General features: G+C 34.4%; 1 protein-coding gene across 1 annotated transcript; it reads left to right on the forward strand.

Moving 5' to 3' along the window:
• The first annotated feature begins 4,780 nt into the window (after positions 1–4,780).
• Positions 4,781–20,547, forward strand: LOC149906087 (ubiquitin-protein ligase E3B). Its single transcript, XM_090105515.1, has 19 exons — positions 4,781–5,186; positions 5,407–5,643; positions 8,831–9,083; positions 9,353–9,541; positions 9,912–10,103; positions 10,393–10,718; positions 11,182–11,306; positions 11,628–11,799; positions 12,024–12,142; positions 12,719–12,891; positions 13,152–13,232; positions 13,561–13,759; positions 15,020–15,183; positions 15,668–15,814; positions 16,220–16,335; positions 16,807–16,936; positions 18,619–18,783; positions 19,120–19,231; positions 19,468–20,547. The coding sequence occupies exons 1-19, from the start codon at positions 5,026–5,028 to the stop codon at positions 19,638–19,640; spliced, it is 3,234 nt and encodes a 1,077-aa protein (XP_089961641.1). The 5' UTR covers positions 4,781–5,025; the 3' UTR covers positions 19,641–20,547.
• The last annotated feature ends 3,873 nt before the right edge of the window (positions 20,548–24,420 follow it).

Below are 24,420 nucleotides of genomic sequence, written 5' to 3' on the forward strand. Positions count from 1 at the left end.
TTTCATAAGAACCATCCTCGTAGGTACTTCAAGGAATAGATTCCGCAACGCACGCGATGACAGAATTTTTATTAAGGAATTTTTTACACCTTGGGTTACATTATAGCATTTTTGGTAAGGATCTCTATTTTTTTTGAAAATGCAATATAGCCTATGTTGCTCAGTGAAGATGCAGCTTTCTAATGGTGAAAGAATTTTTGAAATCGGTCCAGTAGTTTATGCGTGAAAACCATACATACCTACATACATACATAATTTTATAATTACAAACCTTTCCTCTTTATAATATTACTAGATTTCCGCCCGCGGCTTCGCCCGCGTTTTCAAAGGAAAACCCGCATAGTTCCCGTTCCCGTGGGATTTCCGGGATAAAACCTATCCTATGTGTTAATCCAAGTTACCCTCTATATGTGTGCTAAATTTCATTGTAATCGGTTCAGTAGTTTTTACGTGAAAGAGTAACAAACATCCATACATCCATACATCCATACATCCATACATCCATACATCCTTACAAACTTTCGCCTTTATAATATGTATTAGACTAGCGGTCCGCCCCGGCTTCGCCCGTGGTACATATTTCGCAATAAAAGTTAGCCTATGTTCTTTCTCAGGGTCTAAAGATTATCTGTGCCAAATTTCATCAAAATCGGTCCAGTAGTTTATGCGTGAAAACCATACATACATACATACATACATACATACAAACCTTTCCTCTTTATAATATTAGTATGGATTAGTACCTAGTACCTATAGATTTACTCTAAACTCTACAGTAGGTAATGCAGCAGCATTATAATATAATGTAAAATAAATAATACCTACAATGTGCTCAAGTCTACTCTAGGTAAATACCTACCTACGGGAGTGGTAAATTCAATAAATAAATGTTTGAATTTGAGCAACCGCCGCGGCCGTGACAGAAATTCTGATGTTCATTGCATTAACGCAGGTATAAGTATAACATTATTTTACTTTTAAAATCCCTTTTTTACAAGTTGGTGTAGGTATTGATTGAGAAAAATTTAATCTATAATATAAAAATGAATCCCAAAATGTGTTGGTAAGCGCATAACTTGAGAACGGCTGAACCGATTTCGATAATTCTTTTTTTATTATATTCCTTGAAGTACGAGGATGGTTCTTATGTAGAGAAAACGTAAATATGTACCACGAGCGAAGCCGGGGCGGACCGCTAGTAGTCTATAAAACCAAAGACTAATAACTCTTTACCACTATTCCCACAACACTAAAAAATTTCGATACATTTACAAGAGGAACCAACCACGATCCGTTCCATAATTATTGTTTGAACTGCGTGGGACCTCAGATCTCATGAATTAACTATATGATGATGATACACATTCAATCAGTTTTATCGCTTCTATCTTACCTACCATTATGCATCTCACATAATATTGTCATTTTCTTTTGGGGATTAGTTCAAAATAATTGATGAAATGAGATAGAGTCGTACTACATAATATATTATTATCATGATGCATCCACGTAGGTATAGGTCGCGTCATGTAAAAAGATCGCTGACGGTCAAGCTGCGCATTGGCGATTTATCGGCCTATTTGGTGGTATGAGGTGGTATAAGAATAATAATTATATAAGTGCAAAGTGTGGTGCAAAGCCACAATTACCGAGCTTAATTCAAAAAAAATAACAATAAGCACATAATTTTGGTACGATACTTTACCCATGCGCAAACACACTTTACGTGACGAGTAGGTACTGTAACATAATATGAATAACCTAGCTAACTACAAATTAGCTATAGCCTATAGGTACCTATGACTATCAGGTAAATCAGGTTTCTCTAGTTGATACCGATCTTTTTTTATATTTCCTTATAAACTCATCCATTTTTTATTTTATTGAGAACCTCTCCAGATAGATAATGTAAATGACCAGCCTCAGAGTTTGCAATAAATTATTGATTAATAAATAATAATTAATTCGAATTAGGCACGGAAATATATCATGTTCAAGTTTATCAGGCATCTATTCGTTGTGCATGCATGCTCCGCTTTCTTGTTTCTAAGAAAAAATACCTGCATTTTGTTAGATTAATTACTTTGCAGAGCTGCTGTGCTATTTCACATTTATCTATACTAATTATAGGTACGTGTAGGTAGGTACATTTTGGGATTTATTTTGTTATGGATATAAATTATTAATAAACAATCATTAAACAATTCTTCGTCTGTCTACAAATTACAAAAAGTACAAAAAGACGTGTCTGTACCTATGTCCTATACAATACCTACATACTAGAACATCAATTTATTTAAGACTAGCTTTCCACCCGCGGCTTCGCTCGCATTTTCAAAGAAAAACCCGCATAGTTCCCGTTCCCGTGGGATTTCCGGAATAATAACTATCCTATGTCAGTGTTATTCAAAGTTACCTTCTATGCTATATTTCATTGTTGATAACTGAACCGAAGTTCAGTAGTAGGTATTTGCGTGAAAGAGTAACAAACACACACACATCCTCACAAACTTTCGCATTTATAATATTAGTAGGATTGGTATGTGAAAATAACCTAAGTAGGTACCTAGCCTACTTATATTGAATCCTTTGTAAAGTTTATAAACGATTGGGTAAAGACCAAACACATTTCATAATTATACGTATAGCTACGTTAAATTATTTAATAGATACGGTCCATCATTGGTTATTCATAAAAAAAATATCACATTCTAGAGAAGCATTAAAAATCTATTTATGTTTGTGGTAGCGCAACACTTTACACTCTACATTTTTAAATAAAATGTTATTTTTTATTACTATCTATCGTATTCATTTCTTCTTACCTACTCTTAGATAAATTAAATATAAACATATTGTACAGCACAGTGAATATTTTAATATAATACTCGTCAATCGAATCGAATATGTATAAAGCTCGTAAACATAAAAGAAAATAATTTGGAAAATCCAAAAGTGCACGCCTCATAATTTTTTTTTAATAAATATTTATTAATTATTATTTTTGTTTATTTAATAACAATTAAACCACATCGAATCAGACCCTGAAAAATGAAAGGGTTCTATTCCTGAGCATACTCAAGCGTAAGAGAAAAAAAAAGACTCGATTAGTAAAGTATTTCGGTCGCTATCGTGTTAACAAGAAAAAGGATCCGCACATACAGACACGGACGTCCAAGACAGAACTTTTTTAAACTGTTTTTTAACTAGTTTAAATAACAAAAATGACATCAAAAATATCATGAACGTTAAAAATAGTGTTTTTTCTTAATATGTGTGTGTATGTATTATCTTACAAGTGCAATGTATGATACATAAAGACATTTTAAGTTTGAAAACTCAGATGTTTTGCGCGAAGTGACAGTAGTACCCACCTCAACGCTTCGCTTATGAGGCGTGCAATAAAAAGAAAATCATATTTACAACATCACGCGACGCGACGTTCAAAACAAAATTTCGTCGTGTGAATAATATTAGGTACCTATATTATTGTATTTTCTTTCCCAAATGAAAGTTTTAACAATACTTCTATATTGTTCATAATATTATTATCACTAAATTTGTCATATACAAGCATTAAATTCATTTTTAATGTATTCAAAGATATATCCTTATTAGAATTATAAAATGATCATGAAATTTACCAAAATGATATGAGATCCTGAACATTGTGCATTCAGGATTCAGGACAGTCTTTTGATTTTTTTATACCTAGGTACTTAATATTTTATGGTTTAATTAGCAATTTATTTTATGCAGATTGCAGCCTTAGATTGCAGCGTTACTTAGTAACTAAGAAGTTAAGAACGGCTTTATCAGTTGAAACCTTAGGTTGAAACCCATTGTTCAAACTTACTCCACATACCTATTGTAATACTGTGCTTACTCAGTACGTTATCTTTATGCTATGGTACGAAGATCGTAGTGTAGGTACATACCTACATATAGATACCTAATCTTCTTATATATAAAAATGAATCGCAAAATGTGTTGGTAAGCGCATAACTCGAGAACGGCTGAACCGATTTCGATAATTCTTTTTTTATTATATTCCTTGAAGTACGAGGATGGTTCTTATGTAGAGAAAACGTAAACATGTACCACGGGCGAAGCCGGGGCGGACCGCTAGTATCTAATAGTTATCACAAATGATCACTACATCCAATAGCTATACTACCACCAAAGTCAAGAATAAAACAGGATGTATTCATAATATTATTAATACCTTAAATTATTATTATTGTGACTTTATAAAGTCAATTATAAAACTAGCTTACTTGTATAGTGCTCGCAGTGCCGTGAATATCACTCGTAATCGCACTTATCCGATTTTTCTAGAGAAAAGCCACTGTAGCCTGTAGGTCAAATATTACAAAAAAGAGCCTTTATTTTTCATATAGATTACAAAAAAAAAGAATGAAGGCATAGGCTTTCCTACGGTAAATTGCCGCGGTTTTTAACCGCTTGAACGAAACGAATATGTACAAGCGGCTTCACTATGGTTTTTGTCCACGTCTGATTTTAAAACCATGGATTCGTACAAGTCAATCACGGATAAAAGCCGTGAAACTACGCCAAAATTTGTCTATCATAGAACTAAACTATATTAGCGGCTCACACATCTATCCAAAGAGGATATAATCACTACGTTTTACATATTCTATCATCACATTCTCTCATTCGAACTAACGCCCAAAGTTTTAGTATCTAACGCAGTAATAATTTTAAAAAGTTAAACAAAATTAATGGAATGTCAATTGTCAAAGTCAAACTAAAATTATCTCCGATTCGATTTGTAACAAGTTACAAGCTTACTCAAAAATTATCTTGAATATCTTTATTACAGCAAGAAATGTGGAACGTAAATTGCTACACAAATAAAATATGATGAAGAAAATATGTCTGTCGTGATATAGGACAAAAAATACGCATCGCAATAATGCCCCCTTATCGTGACAGTTTAAACTAAAAACAGAAAACAAAGCCTATTTGTGTACAAATTATTATTAAAATCAGCTTTTAAAGATGTTTTCAAAGAATTTAACTACTAAGGACTCGTTCCTAGAGCAGATGAAAGCGGCGAGAGAAGAACGCGCGCTCGAAAAGAAAAGGGAACAGTCTGCCATAAAAATACAGGCAATAGTTCGCGGCTGGTTAGCGAGACAAAAGTTTATCAAGCTTATTTTGTAAGTTTTCCTAATCTTTATTCATACTGAGATCTATTTCTTATTTCTAGAACATTGCATAAAATCGTATCTCGTGATTTTATGTTTAAATGTTGTTTTTGTTACTGCTGATAAGTGATACTGTATACATAACATGCTTACGCTATATTCTACATTATTTATTAGACCTTTGGTTATGAAACATTTGTATTACTAGTTGATAAGAAAGACTTTGTTTCAGGAATGAATTCGACCAATTGTTACCTGAAACGAATCATGGATCTCAAGAAGAAGGCCAACAACCAGAGTTTGTACAAGCGCTGGATGTATACAAAGTTACTTGCCATTTATTTTTAGTATTTAAACCACAAAGGGACAGAAAGAGATTTGAAAAACTCTGCAAATATATTGTTCAGAGTTTGCATTCGGAATCTGTTAAAATATCTTATGTGGGAGTATTCCTCAACAAAGAATACAGGTGAGCAAATCGATGCCTCCTAAGTATACTGAGTCAACTAACAAATTTAGGTATTTTCATATTTTTATAAAAACGAACATGATAAATCGTGATCTAAACGTTTGTGTTAAAAAAAATTAAAAAAGTACAATAATTACCGAGATAATTTCACGTATACTAAATCAATTTCAACATCAGTTAAAATCATACATCGTAAACTGATCTAAATGACATTGTACCAGTGTACGCGGGGCGTGAGGGGGTACACAATAAACTTGTATCGATATACAAGTTTATATCGGCTCAGTAGACTATGAATGGCGGCAAGTAAGCACGCCATTTTAGATAATAATTGTTCTTTAACATGTTAATTTAACAATATTAACAGAATGCAGTCAAACAGGGCGCGAAAATTTTAAAAATTTACACAGGAATCGATGATATTATGATGATTGATGACATGAATGAATGATATTATGGTTATTGTTTTTTATGACAACAGACAGCAAAGAGAGGCGCTAATGAAATTTCCAGCTGTGTTTTCAAGTTTATAGAAGACACGGTGGGTAATGGTGTCAAAGATTAGCGGTTCAGGTCAGACAACTGTGGAGGCCAAAATAGAAACAGAATTATATTCTTAATGTATTATAATATGTATAATATATCTATAACAAACTTTGAACTAGCTAGTTCAAAGTTTGTTATATATTAGTCATAGCTTTCTATTAGTGGGTCCAAATGAAGGCGACAGTATGCACGCTATAATTGAAAGACAGACGAAAGACAGCTACAGCTTTTAGTTTTGCCAAATCCGATGAAAAGCCATACAAAGTTACTAAAGTGTCTCACTCACTTTAAATCAAAGCTATAACTTATAAACAACTGGACAACTACCAATGATGGATAAAAAATGCCTTGGAATAAAGTAACAGAAGAACTAGTTTAAGCGGATTATCCATATAGGCTGTTTTGTAAAACGAGATACCAAGATGTTGTTACAAGTAGATAGATTGTGTAAAGATATCAAAAGCTACACGAAATAGAAAAGAGTTAAATATTGATGTAGATAATAATATTTCTTTAGCTTATCAGATACCCATTCCTGTTGACCAAAATAAGCACATAAGATTTGATGGATCTTTGTAAGACACTGGTAATTCCTAAAGAGTATCATTTATTTTATAATAATTTGATTTCAACGAACTCTAATGCAGCTAACGAGCAGCAGACTATAATTTGTTAAAATTTATATTTTTGTGTATTAGAAATGCCTTAGACTGTTACGTTATTAATTTATTTCTCTTTGATGATGGAACATTGTTAATTTGTTAAATGTTGATTTGTTTTTACTTGTAGCTTTTAGAATAGATTCTAATGGATCTAACGACTGATTTTTAATTTGTTAAGCACTAGAAATGTCTGGATTACTACGTTATTAATTTCTATAATTTTCATTATTGTTAAACGTAAGTTACCAATTGATATTTTTTAATAGCGATTTGTTCACGTTGCAGCGTTTAGTAAAGCTATTATGTTAAAAAGATATTCCTACTTAATTATGGCTAAAAGTACATTGTGATTCTTCAAAATGAGTTGTTATTGGTTTCTTATTCATGTTCTTCTTCCTAGCTTTTATTAATCCCACACATCGAAAGGTATTACAAAAAAAGATTCCTAAAAATAAACCTCAGTAAATTACATTGGTCCAGTATACGTTGAGGTTTCAAATGTTAACTTTGCTAATTACTTTCCTAGTATAATGAGTCAAGTGACATAATTTCAGCATTTTATTATTTATTGAGATAAACAAACCCGAAAACAAACAAAAGTAAAATTAAATTAATAAAATGACAATCATTATTTCATGTGATTTTGGTGTTAACGATAGATTTTGATGAACAACGTACATAAATATAACTGGTAGTTAAACCATTCCACTATTGAGTCCCGCCGGCGTATACCCAGCCATCTACAAAAAAAGCCATTTAAAAACAAAAATCAGCAAAATCATTTTATACCAAAGGAAGGGCTTACAATTTTTATTAAAAAAACATTTACTTTGTTTCGAATTAATTTGATTTCATTAAAATATAAACGATTTGCCTTCAAATCACTCTCCTGTAAAATTACTAAAATGTCAGTTGACTCATTATACTTAGGAGGCATCGAAATATAAATATTATATCTTAACCCATTGACCACCGAGCGGCCTGATCGGGCCGCGACACAATAGATTTTCTATTGTGTCTGTGATTCCGGGACTGAGGGATTAAAGATCTAGATCATTGTCAAAGTTTTTCCTGGTATATTGTAATCCGTCACCACTAGTTAATTCATTTCTGAATATTTCTTTAACATTATAATACGTATTTAAGTAGTATATGTTTATGGCCAGTCTATATACAAAACTAGCTGTTGCCCGCAGCTTCGCCTGCGTGGAAAAGATAAATTTTCATGGTACAAACTTTCATCCCCTATTTGATCCCCTTGGGGGATGAATTTTCTAAAATCCTTTCTTAGGGGACGCCTACGTTATGACATCTACCTGCATGTTTGGGCTGTACGTTGATAGATCACTATATCAGTCACCTTTGAGTTTTATATATAGACTGTATTACTTTAAAGTGTAAAAGGGTATCATACAAATGTACTAGGTAGTGACTCCAGTGAACTCCAGTGACTCAATATAATTTTAACACTATGCATAATACATATTTCAAATGTAATGTTTAGTTACATTGTTTTATTAGTTTTCCGGTGCATTCTTGGCACTATTACACAACACATATTATTATTGGTTGTGTGCACTATTTTTGTATAAACATTATATTGTTTCATCGTCATGGAAATTCTGCTGTAATGTATTTTCAAAATGTTATTTAATCCATCAGTCCCCGGAATCACAGACACAATAGAAAATCTATTGTGTTGTGGCCCGATCGGGCCGCTCGGTGGTCAATGGGTTAATGTACAATACGGAGATACTTTATTTTTGTATTTCAATAATAAATCAAATTATTGACTTCTTGTTTTTTCTTGTTTGCAAATATTTTAACAATTTTATATTAAAAAGCATTTATTCAAGGTTTTAATACAGGACATAACTGATCTTGTAATAAATATAACTTACACTAATTATAATTTATTTTGACCCTAATGTTATTGTACCACATATTTCTGATCAAGATATTAACATTTTTATTCACAGCTTATGCTGGATACAACACATAAAGGATCTCCTGTTTAAATGTTGCCAGTACCTGGAAGAATTGAAACCAGAGTCTCCAATAGACATGCAAAGTATACTCGTACATTTGCACACACTATTAGAATTTACTGCTATAAATACATGGGCTCTTACAAGATTGAAAAACTTTGATAAGCTCAGAGGCGGTATGACTCAACTGTGTGCTAATGTGATGGGTTCGCTGTTTCATAAAGGATATTATTTGACATTAAAGGTGAGATATTAATAATGTCATTATTTACATGATGATGTTACACTGTATCAAAATTTAACACTAATCAATGACATGGTTAAAAAAAGAGCAGTAAAAGAAGAGTACTTGAGAACTGATTTATGACAGCTTCTTATATATATAAAAACCTTTTTCATATAAAAAATTATTGTGTTATTTATTTTTGCTATAAATATAAGTTGAAGAATGAATTAAAATTCTCTATTTCACTTTTTTCAACATAATTAAAGAAATAATAATTTTTATTACAGTCACTCCTCCTGCGAGGGCTATGCCGCGAGAAAGTCAGTCTTAAGAACATAGCGCTATCGGCGATTATTGCGCTTGCACTGCGTCCGCTGATCTCAGCGCAGTTTTCTGAGAAACTACTCACAATGTTCATCATACAAATACTCTCCGTACCGACATTGGTGTATCACATGCAACTTATATCACCAGAGGTAAGAATAGTATTGAAAATAAGCTATGAATTGAAAACCATCATTGTTTGTGTGAAAGTCGGTTAAAAAGTGGTTTTACTTCTTATATTAGTAAATTATAAATTAAACCAAAACTTAACTTAGCATTATATGTTGTCTACTATTCATATTGGGCAGCGAAGATCAAATTTTTGCTTTTCTAAAATATTTGCTTATTATTAGAGACATTTTAATAATGTTCTTTAAATATGCATGCACAACAACATTGCATGAATATTTGATTATTTGAAACTGGTTGGTATATTATTCAAGAAACACAGACATGCAATTAACGTCTTTAGGTATTATTTCACTTTCCCATAAAACAATAAATGGTCTATTATGATTTCAGTCAATTTCCACATTCCGCACACACGCGCTATTCGATAAATCCATCGAATTTCTAAGCGCAGATCAGAATATGCGAATCGTGTTCAATACATTGGAGGGAAACTACGCTCTTTGCTTGTTGGGTAACCTTATACAGTTGGCGCACATTGAACGGGACCATACTCAGAGTGAAACTTTTTATCCTACTTTTGTGGTGAGTCTAATATTTACCAATAAACATATTCAAGAATGTTTTAGTATGAAATTTGAAAAACACTTTCGTTTTACCTTCCTACATTCAGCATTCAAATTAAAATAAAAGGACTAAACATATAGATTTTTAGTTTTATGACATTGTAATACTTAAAAATCCCACCCTATTATCAAATTATTTCCATTCCTTTATTATTTTTTTATAATTGTCTTGAGAAAAAATATTTTGGTTATATTCTCTGTGTTATGGTTCTAGAATATCCATTTCATTCATATGAAAATTCTTTCAGCTTGTCACAACCCGCTTCCTAGACAGCTGTCAACAATACGTAGTATGCAAGAAAGGTAACCTTAGCAACTGGCATCCCGTACTAGGCTGGTTCTCCCAAGGTTTCGATGCGTATCTACCCCCCACTATGGGCAATCTACGAACCCAGCTATCTTTACTATGGGGAGCTCCGTTATTAAAGAAGTTATTGGCTATACCGTTAAAGGAAATGCTAGAAGGTGGGATCTCTGTAGAGGAGGGAGCGGGGCCCTCTCAACAATCGTCGCCTGTGCAGTTAAATAACCCAGCCGCGTTTATACGGAGAGCTATTGAGGCTAGGACTAATAGGTAAGGATTACGTAATACACTCATAGATATGAGGGTATTTAATATATTGATGAGTACACCTATTTTTAAATATTGTGATGTGTGTGTCTCAAAAGTAATAGGGATAGAAAATATTAGTCTGACAAATACTTCAGCTTTTTAATAACTAAATAATGACAAAAAATACCATAAAAACTAAAAAAAAAAGTTGTGTGGTTTTATGAAACCACGGTAAAAGTGAAACTTAGGCACAAAATTATCGTATTTGTACGATAATTATCGTAAGGTTCGACCGTCACGCGACATGCGCTACACAGACCAAAAGGTTTGAGACGATGTAATAAAAGTTTCACTTTAAAACATTTGTAAGAAATTCCCTCATTTTGTGTTAATACTATTAAAAAATAGTAAAATATTCAACGAAATACGAAATAATATAAACGAAATATTATACTATTTTATTCATATATTCATTGAATTACAGAGGTAGCTCAAATAAAAGCTACAGGAAGCTGGGTTCGCCGGACTGCACAAAAGTTGCCTTAATATGCTCAATGTATCACACAGCTTTACAAACTATGACGCAAGTCAAACTGGATATATTGACGGGTAAATATTTTATAATCGTGTAAACCTATGTGCCATTCCAAAAATCCATACATCTACAGTAACTGCTTTTTAAACCGAGGGTCAATTTTAAAATTATTTTGACGATTCAATAGCTCAGGAAGTTAAATTGAATAAATAAATGTTTGAATTTGAGTTTAGACCATTCATCTTTGCTGAAAAATTATCCATTTTGGTTCAGTCACTTACATTAAAATGGGGAACTAACATCTATCGATTTTCACAAATTTTCCTGTTTATGATTACGATTCTTCTATTAAAACTATATTATTTTTAATAAACAATATTTCCAATAATTTACAGGCCTATGCAATCAAGACGAAATCCTATACTCGCTTTGGCAATTCCTATGTACATTGGGACCAAACAGTGGCTTGAAAGCATTCCTCGATCTATTGGCCGTTAATACTAAATCGTCTGCGCCTGAATTTCAAATGCTCATACTGTTTGCTGATTGTATGACGCATTATGTTACGTAAGTAATATTATTAGATAAGCACATAAATGATTATATTGTCTTCCTGTACTTTGTTTTAAGGAAAATTTAATATTTTGGTTTATACATTTATTATTAAGATGGTTATAGAAAATTAATGCTGAATCTGTTCAACGATTATCGCGATATCCATTTAAATTCTGTCATTAATGAAACTTCTTAATTTTAGTAAATGAATTAATAATAATAACACAATTTTGCAGAATCCTCGATGATATGGAAATGTATGAAAAGCAGGAACCATTCAAACTACAAGACTATGTGAACATGTCATTGTTTCTGAACATGTTCATATACAAATCCATCATTGGACAACTATTTGGTAAGTTTTAGAGAATCTCATTACTGTTTCATTTGTTTCTATATAAAAATGGTAGCATTATATGTATAGTACTTTCTATGTTGTTGCACAAAAATTTTTTTTCAAAAATCTTCTTTTTTTCCACTAAAAACAAGAAAGACAGTGAAATGTTCCATATATATAATACATTTTCTTTACATAAGTCCACACAATATTATTTTTTAATAGCCATCATATTAACTATCTGCATATTCTACACGTCTATTCCACTTTATATACATATCAAAAAATCTAATTGAGCCAGATGGGATAGTAATGAAACAGTGTAACATATATTTTAACTAGAGGTCCGCCCCGGCTTCGCCCGTGGTACATATTTCACAATAAAAGGTAGCCTATGTCCTTTCTTGAGTATCAAAATATCTCCATACCAAATTTCATGCAAATTGGTTCAGTAGTTAAGGCGTGATTGAGTAACAGACAGACAGACAGAGTTACTTTCGCATTTATAATATTAGTATGGATACTCAAATATAAAAGACCTTAGCCATATTAAAAAACAACCCAATTATAAAACCTTGTTAATAAAATTTTCAGATCTCAAAAACATCCAAAGCAACGAGGTATTCAGGTCGCTTCACACGCTCTTGCTAGTGTTGTACCGCCGCGACTGTAGACGCTCGTACACGCCCGCGGGACACTGGCTTGTTAGGGAAATACGGGATTCGCACTTTATGGCTGATCTGGAGAAAGGGAAGAAACCGCAACAGGTGAGATATGAGTAAAAAAGCGTCTGTGCCGAGCTCACGTGTCAGAAGTGAAACTATTTGGCATGATTCAAAGATACCAAAATCGTCGCCTCGCCATGACGCGACGGCAGTGCCATGGCGCGACTTTGAAATTTATCTGAATAAATAAGTAAAAAAAATAAAAGCAGGAAAAAGTATTTGGGATTTTACAATGCAAATATTAAAACGGAAAATTATTAAGAAAATAATCATTACAACTTGTATAATTTCATAATTTACAGGTTCTGGTGCAAAAGACTCCACACATGATCGCTCACGGTGAAAGAGTGAGATTGTTCAGAAGAGCCGTAGCTGATGAGAAGGTAATTTTCTGTTGATATCTAACCATTTTCTCTGTTTAGAAATGTAAATACTATGTCATATAATCAAAAATATTTGTAATATGTGTGGGCATGCGCGTATGTGTGCGTACGAGCGTGCGTGTATATGTGCGTGTGCGTGCGAGCGTGCGTGTACCTGTGTGAACGTGCGTGCATGTGTACGTGCGAGCGTGCGTGTACCTGTGTGAACGTGCGTGCATGTGTACGTGCGCGCGAGCGTGTGCGTGCGCTTGTGTGCGTGCGAGCGTGTATTTGGACGTGCGAGCGTGGTATGTGTGATAAATATGTGTAAAGTTGAATGAATGCGCAGGTGGTGCTTGGTCTGACGGAGCGCGCGTGCGGCGGGCGCTCGACGCTGGTGACGGTGCGGCGCGCGCGGCTGGTGGAGGACGGCTACCGGCAGCTGGCCGCGCTGCCGAGCCGCGCGCTGCGGGCCGTCGTGCGCGTGCGCTTCGTCAACGAGCAGGGGCTGGACGAGGCGGGCATCGACCAGGACGGCGTGTTCAAGGGTCAGTGACGTCACACGCGGCAGGAGGACGGCTACCGGCAGCTGGCCGCGCTGCCGAGCCGCGCGCTGCGGGCCGTCGTGCGCGTGCGCTTCGTCAACGAGCAGGGGCTGGACGAGGCGGGCATCGACCAGGACGGCGTGTTCAAGGGTCAGTGACGTCACACGCGGCAGGAGGACGGCTACCGGCAGCTGGCCGCGCTGCCGAGCCGCGCGCTGCGGGCCGTCGTGCGCGTGCGCTTCGTCAACGAGCAGGGGCTGGACGAGGCGGGCATCGACCAGGACGGCGTGTTCAAGGGTCAGTGACGTCACACGCGGCAGGAGGACGGCTACCGGCAGCTGGCCGCGCTGCCGAGCCGCGCGCTGCGGGCCGTCGTGCGCGTGCGCTTCGTCAACGAGCAGGGGCTGGACGAGGCGGGCATCGACCAGGACGGCGTGTTCAAGGGTCAGTGACGTCACACGCGGCAGGAGGACGGCTACCGGCAGCTGGCCGCGCTGCCGAGCCGCGCGCTGCGGGCCGTCGTGCGCGTGCGCTTCGTCAACGAGCAGGGGCTGGACGAGGCGGGCATCGACCAGGACGGCGTGTTCAAGGGTCAGTGACGTCACACGCGGCAGGAGGACGGCTACCGGCAGCTGGCCGCGCTGCCGAGCCGCGCGCTGCGGGCCGTCGTGCGCGTGCGCTTCGTCAACGAGCAGGGGCTGGACGAGGCGGGCATCGACCAGGACGGCGTGTTCAAGGGTCAGTGACGTCACACGCGGCAGGAGGACGGCTACCGGCAGCTGGCCGCGCTGCCGAGCCGCGCGCTGCGGGCCGTCGTGCGCGTGCGCTTCGTCAACGAGCAGGGGCTGGACGAGGCGGGCATCGACCAGGACGGCGTGTTCAAGGGTCAGTGACGTCACACGCGGCAGGAGGACGGCTACGGCACTGCTGCGTAATCGTGCAATAGCAGAAAGCCGAGATGCGCGATAGACGAGACTCGTGCGGTCATAAAGGAGCGCACTGATTGGTGGTAGTGATATGCATTTCGTGCAGGACAGCATCTTCAAATGTCAATGACGTCACATTATGTGATCTGTCAGTTGTACATTAGCAGACTGCGCATAATAACGTGTTTCCGATGCAGTTAAATCTACTTATACAGTCAGACGGTTGAGATTTTGAACGTGTATTATCTCTTTAAAATTATCAATTATCAAATATCTAATTTTACCATCCAAACTTTATTCCAACAATCGTTTTACTAAGTTATTTCTATTTCCACAGAATTTTTAGAAGAAACTATCAAGCGGGTGTTTGATCCCTCGCTGAATTTATTCCGTGTGACGAGCGAGGAGAGATTGTACCCATCGCCGACTTCATGCTTACAAGAAAATCATTTGCAATTGTTTGAATTTATCGGAAGAATGCTTGGCAAAGCAGTGTATGAGGTAAGAAGGATATTTATTATTTATATAGTTTATGTGTACTCTGTTGGTATGTCTAAATAAATAAATAAAATAAATACATATACTGTTGCTTTTCCATAGTTTTAAGAAAATTTTACCTCGTTAAGGTTGAAATTCCCACAAACTTTACAACACTACCATACATTTATATGGTATAGTGGTAAACATGATATGCGCGTTCTTCTTCCCATCAAAAAGTGAACTTTATTCTATGTCATACAAGGTTGAAAATTCCACAAACAATATACATTACCACCATTTTCACAGGGTATAGTAGTAAACTTGCCATCAGCGTCCTTCCCATTCAAAATTTACCTTTATTGCATGTCATATAAGGTTGAAAATTCCACAAAAAATATACCTTACCACTATTTTCACAGGGTAAACTTGCCATTAGCGTCCTTCCCATTCAAAATTTACCTTTATTGCATGTCACATAAGGTTGAAAATTCCACCATTTTCACAGGGTATAGTGGTAGACGTGCCATTCGCGTCTTTCTTCCTAAGCCAAGTGCTGGGACAAACGCAGCAAGCATTATACAGCTGGATCGACGAACTGCCCTCGCTCGATAGGGACCTGTATAGGAGTCTCACGTATATTAAACATTTTCAGGTGCGTATTTTTGCGTTTAGTGGATTAAATCAAATATAATTGAAAAAAAAAGTACAGAAAAATACAGTTTGCAAGAAAAAAAAGACGGGTTGCACTCCGGGAGTGCCGGCAGAAGTGAAAACTTGATTAGTAACGTTGAGCATGTTTGATATTTTGGAATGGTATCCGTCTTACGCTTTTTCGATCAGGTCACGTGTCCTTACGCTAGCTTAAGATTTTATACCCATTACAGAAAAAGTGCTCAACGCCGCTAAAGAAGTTTTCACTTCAAAAAGTAGCATTCATGTTATTTGGTGTACATATTTTGTTCACTTCATGCAGTTATTTAATATTTTTTTTATTACTGGAAAAAATTATTAAAAAGAAATCATATAATACTTCTGCAAAATTACATATATGTCACAGGGAGATATATCAAGTTTGGAGCTAACATTCTCAGTGGACGAAGAACGCCTGGGCGAAATAGTTACTCACGAGCTGGTGCCTGGAGGCAAAGCTATACCTGTCACCAATGAAAATAAGTAAGTTTTCATTTTGAGTAATGATGGAATTGAAAAGTTTATTTTTTTGTTTAATGCAAGCCGTAAACATTCTCAAAAGTAATTTTTTAAAGATCTTTTTTTATTAGTTGACTTGTTACGTAACTGAAAAAGCAATTAGGTACTTAAATAAATTGTGCGTGGTTAGGAGATCATTATCCGTGTCTTGGCTCGTTATCATTGACACAGAATCTACTATATAAAAATAAGTCGGGTTTTCCTTCCCGACGCTATAACTCCAGAACGCACGAACCGATTTCCACGGTTTTGCATTCGTTGGAAAGGTCTCGGGTTCCGTGAGGTTTATAGCAAAGAAAAGGTGTCTCTGGTAGCGAAACTAGTTACTAGGGATTGCTAGTAAATAATAAATAAATAAATTCTGTGCTCCTCAAAAAAGATTTCAAATAAGTTCATTCCAGTCTATAGACTAAAATAAAAATGTTCTTTTTGCAGAATCAATTACATACATTTGATGGCCCACTTCCGAATGCACACGCAGATCAAGGACCAAACGAACGCTTTTATAAAGGGATTCCGTGCTATTATCAATCCTGAGTGGTTGTCGTTGTTTTCTACGCCAGAGGTATGTGTAATAGATAATTTATTATAATATAATATGTTTATGGATTAGTTAATACATTATATAATAAAAGTTCTCTGCAGAGTATATTCTATAGTTATATACACAGAACAGTAAAAACAAATAGAAGTGTGATGTGGGCGTGGTCCACGTGTCAATAATAAGTTAAGATCACCTAACTTGCTCTCAGTTGTGCGCAGAAAAATATTCGAGTCGGTTGTCAGCTGTCAAACCTTTTTCCATATTTATTCATTAATTAGGACGTTTTGTTCGGTATTAGAGTGCAAAAATGATAGCAGACGAAATAATATCAGCAATGGAGGCATTTCATACCATCGGTAAGTCTTATTTTTATTTATTTTTACATATATTTTATGTTATAACTTCGCTTGTCGTAGTTTGTCAAAATTGTATACAAATATCTATTCAAAATGAACCTTAATCCTTAAGAAATTAGTACTATTATAGATTGAACAGCAAACAAGACTTTCTGGAATATTATTGCAATAAACAAACGAATGTCTGTTTAGTGATGCTTATGGCGCATATCGACAGTATCGATACTTTAGAAAAGACTAACATTATAAATATTAAATTTTATTTTATTTTTCCTTAGCTTTCATTTGTCCAATTTATTTATAGATTTCCCAAAGAGGCTAATTTAAAAGAGAAATGGATAAATGCAACGTGACGAGTTAACTGGATGCCGAACAGCACTAAGCAGTCTAACAAAGGCCACCGATACATCAAACCTACGGCAGTTCCAAGATTTAAAATAATGCATATTTTCTGTTTGTATTTTGTAAATATAGATTAATACTATTCTGTTCCGTTTTTTATTTAATAATAATAATATAAAAAGACGTACTTAGTAGTAATAAACATACTCCAAAATGTGACACATTATACTATACTCTATAATATAAGGTATATCTCAGGATTTTAGGTGATTTATTGTGGAACTGATTTTGCATTGTTTGGTGACTACATTTTGGTGACAGATCTACTATTTTGAGGACAAACCCTATTATTTAAGAAACACAAAGCTAATTAAATTGGTGATAGCTTAAATGATAAACCTGTTTACTTGTAGTGTACTTACTGTATAACTATCGGTTTAAATGTGTGGGTTTGGCGACATTATAGCACTTCTATTTGTTTTTACTGTTCTGTGGTTATATAATACTATACTATTTCTTTAGTTATGTGTGCATAAAAAAGCCACTTCACTATGCGTACCCTTGGTTACGCATTGTGTCAGACTACGTATATCGCAAGTTAGTGTTTGCTACCGCGAATTCGGCGCGCTACATCTGTCTTTTTTTAATATTCTTAGGGATGTCGCTCACTAATAATTAATTATTTTCCATTTTTTAAACATTAGTCTTTTTGATTTGTTTTGTTTACCATCATATTGGCATTGTATTTGGATTTGTATGCACTGTTACTTAGTTTTTTTTAAGCTATTGCATAGCTTCTATGGCGGGCCTTGAGCGTGGAGACCGAATCCAGAAATTCCGTAACGAAAATTATCTAACACCCCCCACTTTGACCGTTACAGGTGATACTTTTTATGCCATGCAATAGCTTTACCGCGGCAGTTACCGAATGCCACGCGATGATATTTTTTTCCACGGGTGAAGCCATGTGCCACGGCTAGAAACACGTGTTTATTTCACTTGCAGCTTCAACGTCTAATAAGCGGCGACAACGTACCTCTCGACTTACGCGACTTGCGGCGTCACACACAATACTACGGCGGGTTCCACGACTCGCACCGCGTCGTGTGCTGGCTGTGGGACGTGCTGCAGCGGGACTTCTCGGAGCACGAGCGCGCCATGTTCCTCAAGGTGCGTAGAGACCGGTAGAGGTGTTGTGTAGAGCTATGTAGAGTTACGTAGAGCAGGATATGTAGAGCGGGACTGTATGGAGACAGAGACTAGCCAGATATGAAGTAATGTAGAGCGGGACTGTATTGAGATAGAGACTAGCCAGATATGAAGTAATGTAGAGCGTGGTCTGTATGGGTGTTGAGACTAGCCGAATAGTTTTGTAGAGCGTGATTTGTGTAAAGACTCGTCGGTATGTAGAGCTGATTCTCTTGATACGTTCACGTGTTCTCCGCCGTTACACGCATGACGCTATCCAGTTGGACATTTATACAAAGTTTTATATTTTATTCACAGTTTGTGACATCGTGCTCTAAGCCACCAGTGCTGGGCTTTGCGCATCTCAAACCGCCATTCTCTATTCGCTGCGTCGAAGTAGGCGATGACGAAGATACTGGCGATACTATAGGTAAATATAAAACATAATGAATAATTATAAAAATGTAAAAACAAATTCTTTTACAAATTCTATCTGCATTTGCCACTTTAACATTTCTTTTACAATACAATGTTTTTTGTATTTTTCTGCCTACCCTCAAATACATTTTATCAAATTTCCTAATTCGCAATCAGTTATTTTTGAGTTCGACTTTTCCTTCATTTTATAAATGACATAGGTATACTGTAAATATATTTATTTTCCAGGAAGTGTAATAAGAGGCTTTTTCACAATACGAAAGAAAGATCCGCTAAACCGTTTACCAACTTCGTCTACGTGTTTCAACCTACTCAAATTACCCAACTATCAAAAAAGGAGTACGCTACGGGATAAACTAAGATACGCTGTTAATAGCAACACTGGTTTTGAATTGTCGTAAATTTTAGGTCACAGAAAATTAGGCCGTATTTCAATGTATTAAGGCATTACTTTGATTAATGAATTATCCGACTATCAAAAAAGAAGTACGCTACGAGACAAACTAAATACGCTGTTAATAGCAACAGTGGTTTTGAATTGTATTAAAAAAATAATTCAAGGAAAATTAGACCATATTCCAATGTAATTAAGGCATAGATTCAATCCGTTGCTTGGAAAATTGAATTTTTGGTTGTCTTTCCCTAATTTTAGACTCGAAAGTTGTGCAATTTGATTTTATTTTAATCATTTATTTGTTGATTAAAATTGTGTGCGATTTTCTTAAAAGATAGGACGGTATAATTAATATTGGACATTTGGTTTTTTTTTTATGAGTTATTGATGTATCCATAGTTGCTAATATTCCAAAGAATTTAAACGAATATTATTTTATTCCGAAAGAATTTTGAATGATCTCTGAAAACCATTCAGTAGTTGAATAGTTTGAATTAAATTGCTTAGGACGTTTTTATTTTAATTCAATTGGCGGAAAATAAAACATTATTACTTTTTTTTTAATAGGTGGTTATTTTTAATAATTAAAAATGATTGATTTTTGTTTGATAGTGTCAATCAAGAAAATAAATGTAACAATCTAAATTTTAAGTGTAATATATTAATTTTATAAAATACAAAATAGGTGGTTGCTTCAAATAATAAGATTTTAATAACACTCATGAAAAATGACATGCTCAAAAAATCTTCAATATAAATGATAAGAATATAAAAGTTTATTTGAGAATTACATTTATTTTGATATTAAGAATTGTCTTTGAAATTAAACTTGACAAAATATACAAAAGGAAAAATACAAATCATCATGATATTAACAGAGAAAGAGTGAGACTCGAATAAATCTTTAAAGCTTTCAACTTGCACCTTTATATTCTTGGTGTATTTTCTTATTTATTCAAATTACCCGCACCAAGCACTTTTTTGTGAAATCTTACGTGGCCAGTATATTATCGGAATGCCGGTCGGTGTTTTGGCAAGCAAATAATCCTGTAAATAAAATTAGTATTTAGATCTATAACAATTGGGATTAGATTTAAAAATAACACGAATTAGAAATCGAATTGATAGCGTTTTTAAAATTATTTTAGTTTTCTTTTCACCGTCTGTACATAATTTACTAGATCGTAAAAAACACGATGGAGATTTGAGATTGCAATTTTGATACTTAGGTTATGGGGTTTTGTATAAATGTTTTGGAAGTAGTATAATATATTATTATCTAAAGCGGGTTATACACACACCTGCCGCAGGGGCAATATTGGAACAATCTCGGTTGCACGGCGGCTGGAGCAATTTCAGCTGTTCTCTAAATTGCCCCTATTTGCCTAAACGCATCACAATTAAGGGCCAATTAAAGGTGCAATTCCAATATTGCCCCTGCTGCAGGTATGTGAGTAGCCCGCATAAATTGAGCCAGTCCATTTCAGGTCTAAAATATGATAAAATGTACATAGACAATAATAATCACTTAGTATACTATAATATGAATAATGAATAGTCGGATTCGTTTTTTACTAAAATATTTTTGAATTGAACACTTTATCATGAATTTACTTCTATATACAGATTGAGCTCAATAAAATACTTTTTTTTTAATGTGTTTTTGTTGTAACCGTATTATGATATGTAAGATTGTTTTAAAAAATTTTATTAATACTAATCGCTATCCATTTATTCGAACGAAAAATATTTTAAAACTATGATAAAGTGTTTAATTCCTAAATGTACAATATTCGCGTAACAATACATGAGCCGTAAGCACTATATGTTATTAACTGTATATTTTTTTCTTTGTATGATATCTAACCAATGTATTTTTTAAATATTTCCTGTATTATAATATTCTAATATAATTATTTATTATGCTGATATTATTGCAAGTCTTTTTTGTGCTAGACTAATATGGAAAAACAGTTTTTATTTTATTTATTTTAATTACTGCAGAATATTATTATGCCATAATGTAATAATAATTGGAATCAAAAAAGCAATATGTCTTTGTTACTATACCCCCTCTACCTGTTTTCAATAGCTAAGTTTTTCATAGCTTTTCCTTCCAAACATACGTTCCAAATAAGATATAGATTAAAATTGTTTGTAAAAATCACCCAATGACGTCACAAAAAAGCAATACAACTATTCTTCTTTGGAACGTATTTCGCTATATTTCGGTTGTGTTAATATTACGAATGATTAACTTTGTTGTGAAATAATTACTGTTGTTTAAAGCTTCCAATATAACCTAAATAGCATTCATTTTTATCCTGACATAAGTTTTATGTTGCATGTTAACTTGATTTTAAATGTCTGTAAAAACTCTTGTTTATATGTCTAGTTATTGTAAAACCCTTGTATTTTATATTTTATTGAACTTATACTTAGGGCCGATTTTTCAATGCTTGAATAAAACTTATCCGTCCAATAAAGTATTACACGATAATATTAAAATATCACGTATACTGTCAAATACGGGCAATTAGAATACGTTTTTAAAATGGTAGTTTTATACATTATTCCACGAATAAGTTTTATCCAAGCATTGAAAAATCGGCCCTTATACCTTTTGTTACAAGAACTAAAGTGCAATCTTCTCATGCCATATAATATGTATTGTATTACAACGTGTTTCGGATATATTTTTGGAGTGTGAATTAGAAAAATCGGTACCTAGTTATTTTGTGAGTTGATTTATTAGGTCCTAAAAATAGCGAACTTAAGGATTTTTTCTTCGTATATAAAACGGTTCTACGGATTTCGATATTCATTATTTTTTTAATTAGGGATGGAATTCATTTATATAAAATTAAAATCCATTAAATCATAAAAAATATCCAAAAATAATTTTGTTGAAAAAAATGGAAAAAAATTTTTTTTTCTGTATTGTAATCGTATTGCAAGGATATGTCAACCCCATTTTGAAATCTTATGATTTTATAATTAAAATGTTTTATATTACGAGGCACGTTGTTAGATTTACAAATGATGTATTTTGTAGGTATGTTTCAATATTTAAGGTACTTCATATAGTGAACATATATCTTTGTGGATCGTTGTAAGGTATATTTTGTACTAGCCACGTAAATGTTGTATAACACAATGTGATTCTCTGTGATAAAATAATTAATATTTATTATTTTTGTGTTTTATTTTCCCGAATTCTCGATCCGAAAAATCAAATAAAAGAATATGAGGCATAGAACTTCATACTCATAACAACAATTTATATAATATATTACCCTCTAATTCCCTCTTTCCTTCCCTTGAATGTATGCAGTTTGGTCAATATTCAAAAAAATCAGTATCAACGTGAGTTGATAAAAATCGATTCAATTAACTACGTAACCAAATTATTTTATTTGTGAGGTATATATATTTAATATTTATCTTTATGTCTGTGTTGCAACTTGCATCATCTAAATAAAGTAAACAGGTGCAATTTTGAAAAATGTGACAATTTCTAATTTTTTTTAGGGATGTAACGATACATGATTTTGCCGATACGATACCGATACCGATATTTGTAATAAAATATCGGCGATACCGATATCGATGGCTTGGTAGAAAAATAAATAGTGAATTATGCATAAAAGTTACCAACATTTAACAGAGACTCAACTGTAAATCGCATTCTTTTAAATATCAATGCCAAATCAAAAAACAAGAAAACCATTTATTTTAGTATTATTATTTTGCAAAGTCAGTTTAACTTTAAGTTATACACATACAATCAGTTCCTAATAGGCAATTATTAAATTATTCCCCCTCCTTTTTTTATTAATTATACTTTGCATAAAAACGTAAAACAGTATTATGAGGAACAAGAAGAAAGATGAATATTAGATTCTGTCTGTAAATTCAGTTGAAAGACCGCCCACGTGTTATTTTATTTTGTGCCAATGTCCTCGTGAGCGTAGTTACGAAGGTAGGTACATGATAGGGCACGTAGGAAGTTCGCCATGGGCCATGGTGGATTTTTTTATTAAAATAAAATACTTACACTTAACTAAGTACTTACGGGAAAGTAAAAATTGACAAATAAAAATTCCTTGAAATTTTAGAATGTTGATGCGCTAAAGAGCCAGGAGGTATTGACAGATACGAAAATAATTAATAGAAGTTGTAAATAGGTACCTACCCATGTACGTCATGAATCGCCAAAATTAGATACGTTCAATGCCTTCAACCGAATCAGTGAAAAATTACAACCCTTATTTACATACCTACCTACCTACCAGTACCAGAACATGACTACCTACTTATTTCGAAGTCTATCCTAACAATAGCTTCTTCATAATTCCCGACCTTTTTCATAATAATTATCGAATAGTGTTTGTCTTATAGAATTAACATTTCTTTTAAGAATTAATATTATGTTCAATATAGGTAGGTACCTATTTGTGATCGATTAGCACTCAGGAGTTCTATAAATTGTAGAAATTGGTAGAAAAATAATAATGGTGCCAACGCAACGATTTAATAAATAATAATATAAAATATGTACCGTATTTTATATTTAAATACCTAGCCTAGCCTACGGTATACGGCCTAGGCTAAGGGCCTAGGTATATTATGAATTACCAAGTACCGAGTTGAAATAAAATTTTCTTACCTAAATTTCATCTAAATTTAATATTTTTTTAATTAGTACTTAGGTAGGTAATTATTGTCATTTGCAATTTGTTTTTACCTTATATACAAGAGTACTTTAACAATTTAAGTAGGTAGGT

The sequence above is a fragment of the Colias eurytheme genome, chromosome 9 (genome assembly GCF_061535395.1).
Source record: "Colias eurytheme isolate Ceu_HAF_F1 chromosome 9, ilColEury1 Martin Lab GWU primary, whole genome shotgun sequence".
Classification (NCBI taxonomy): Eukaryota; Metazoa; Arthropoda; class Insecta; order Lepidoptera; family Pieridae; genus Colias; species Colias eurytheme.

Bases quoted from the DNA above. Each gene is read 5' to 3' on its own strand.
- LOC149906087 (XM_090105515.1), top strand. From the start codon at position 5,026: ATGTTTTCAAAGAATTTAACTACTAAGGACTCGTTCCTAGAGCAGATG. The intron at 15,184-15,667 runs GTAAGAAGGATA...CCATTTTCACAG, and splicing joins TTGGCAAAGCAGTGTATGAG to GGTATAGTGGTAGACGTGCC. The intron at 15,815-16,219 runs GTGCGTATTTTT...TATATGTCACAG, and splicing joins CGTATATTAAACATTTTCAG to GGAGATATATCAAGTTTGGA.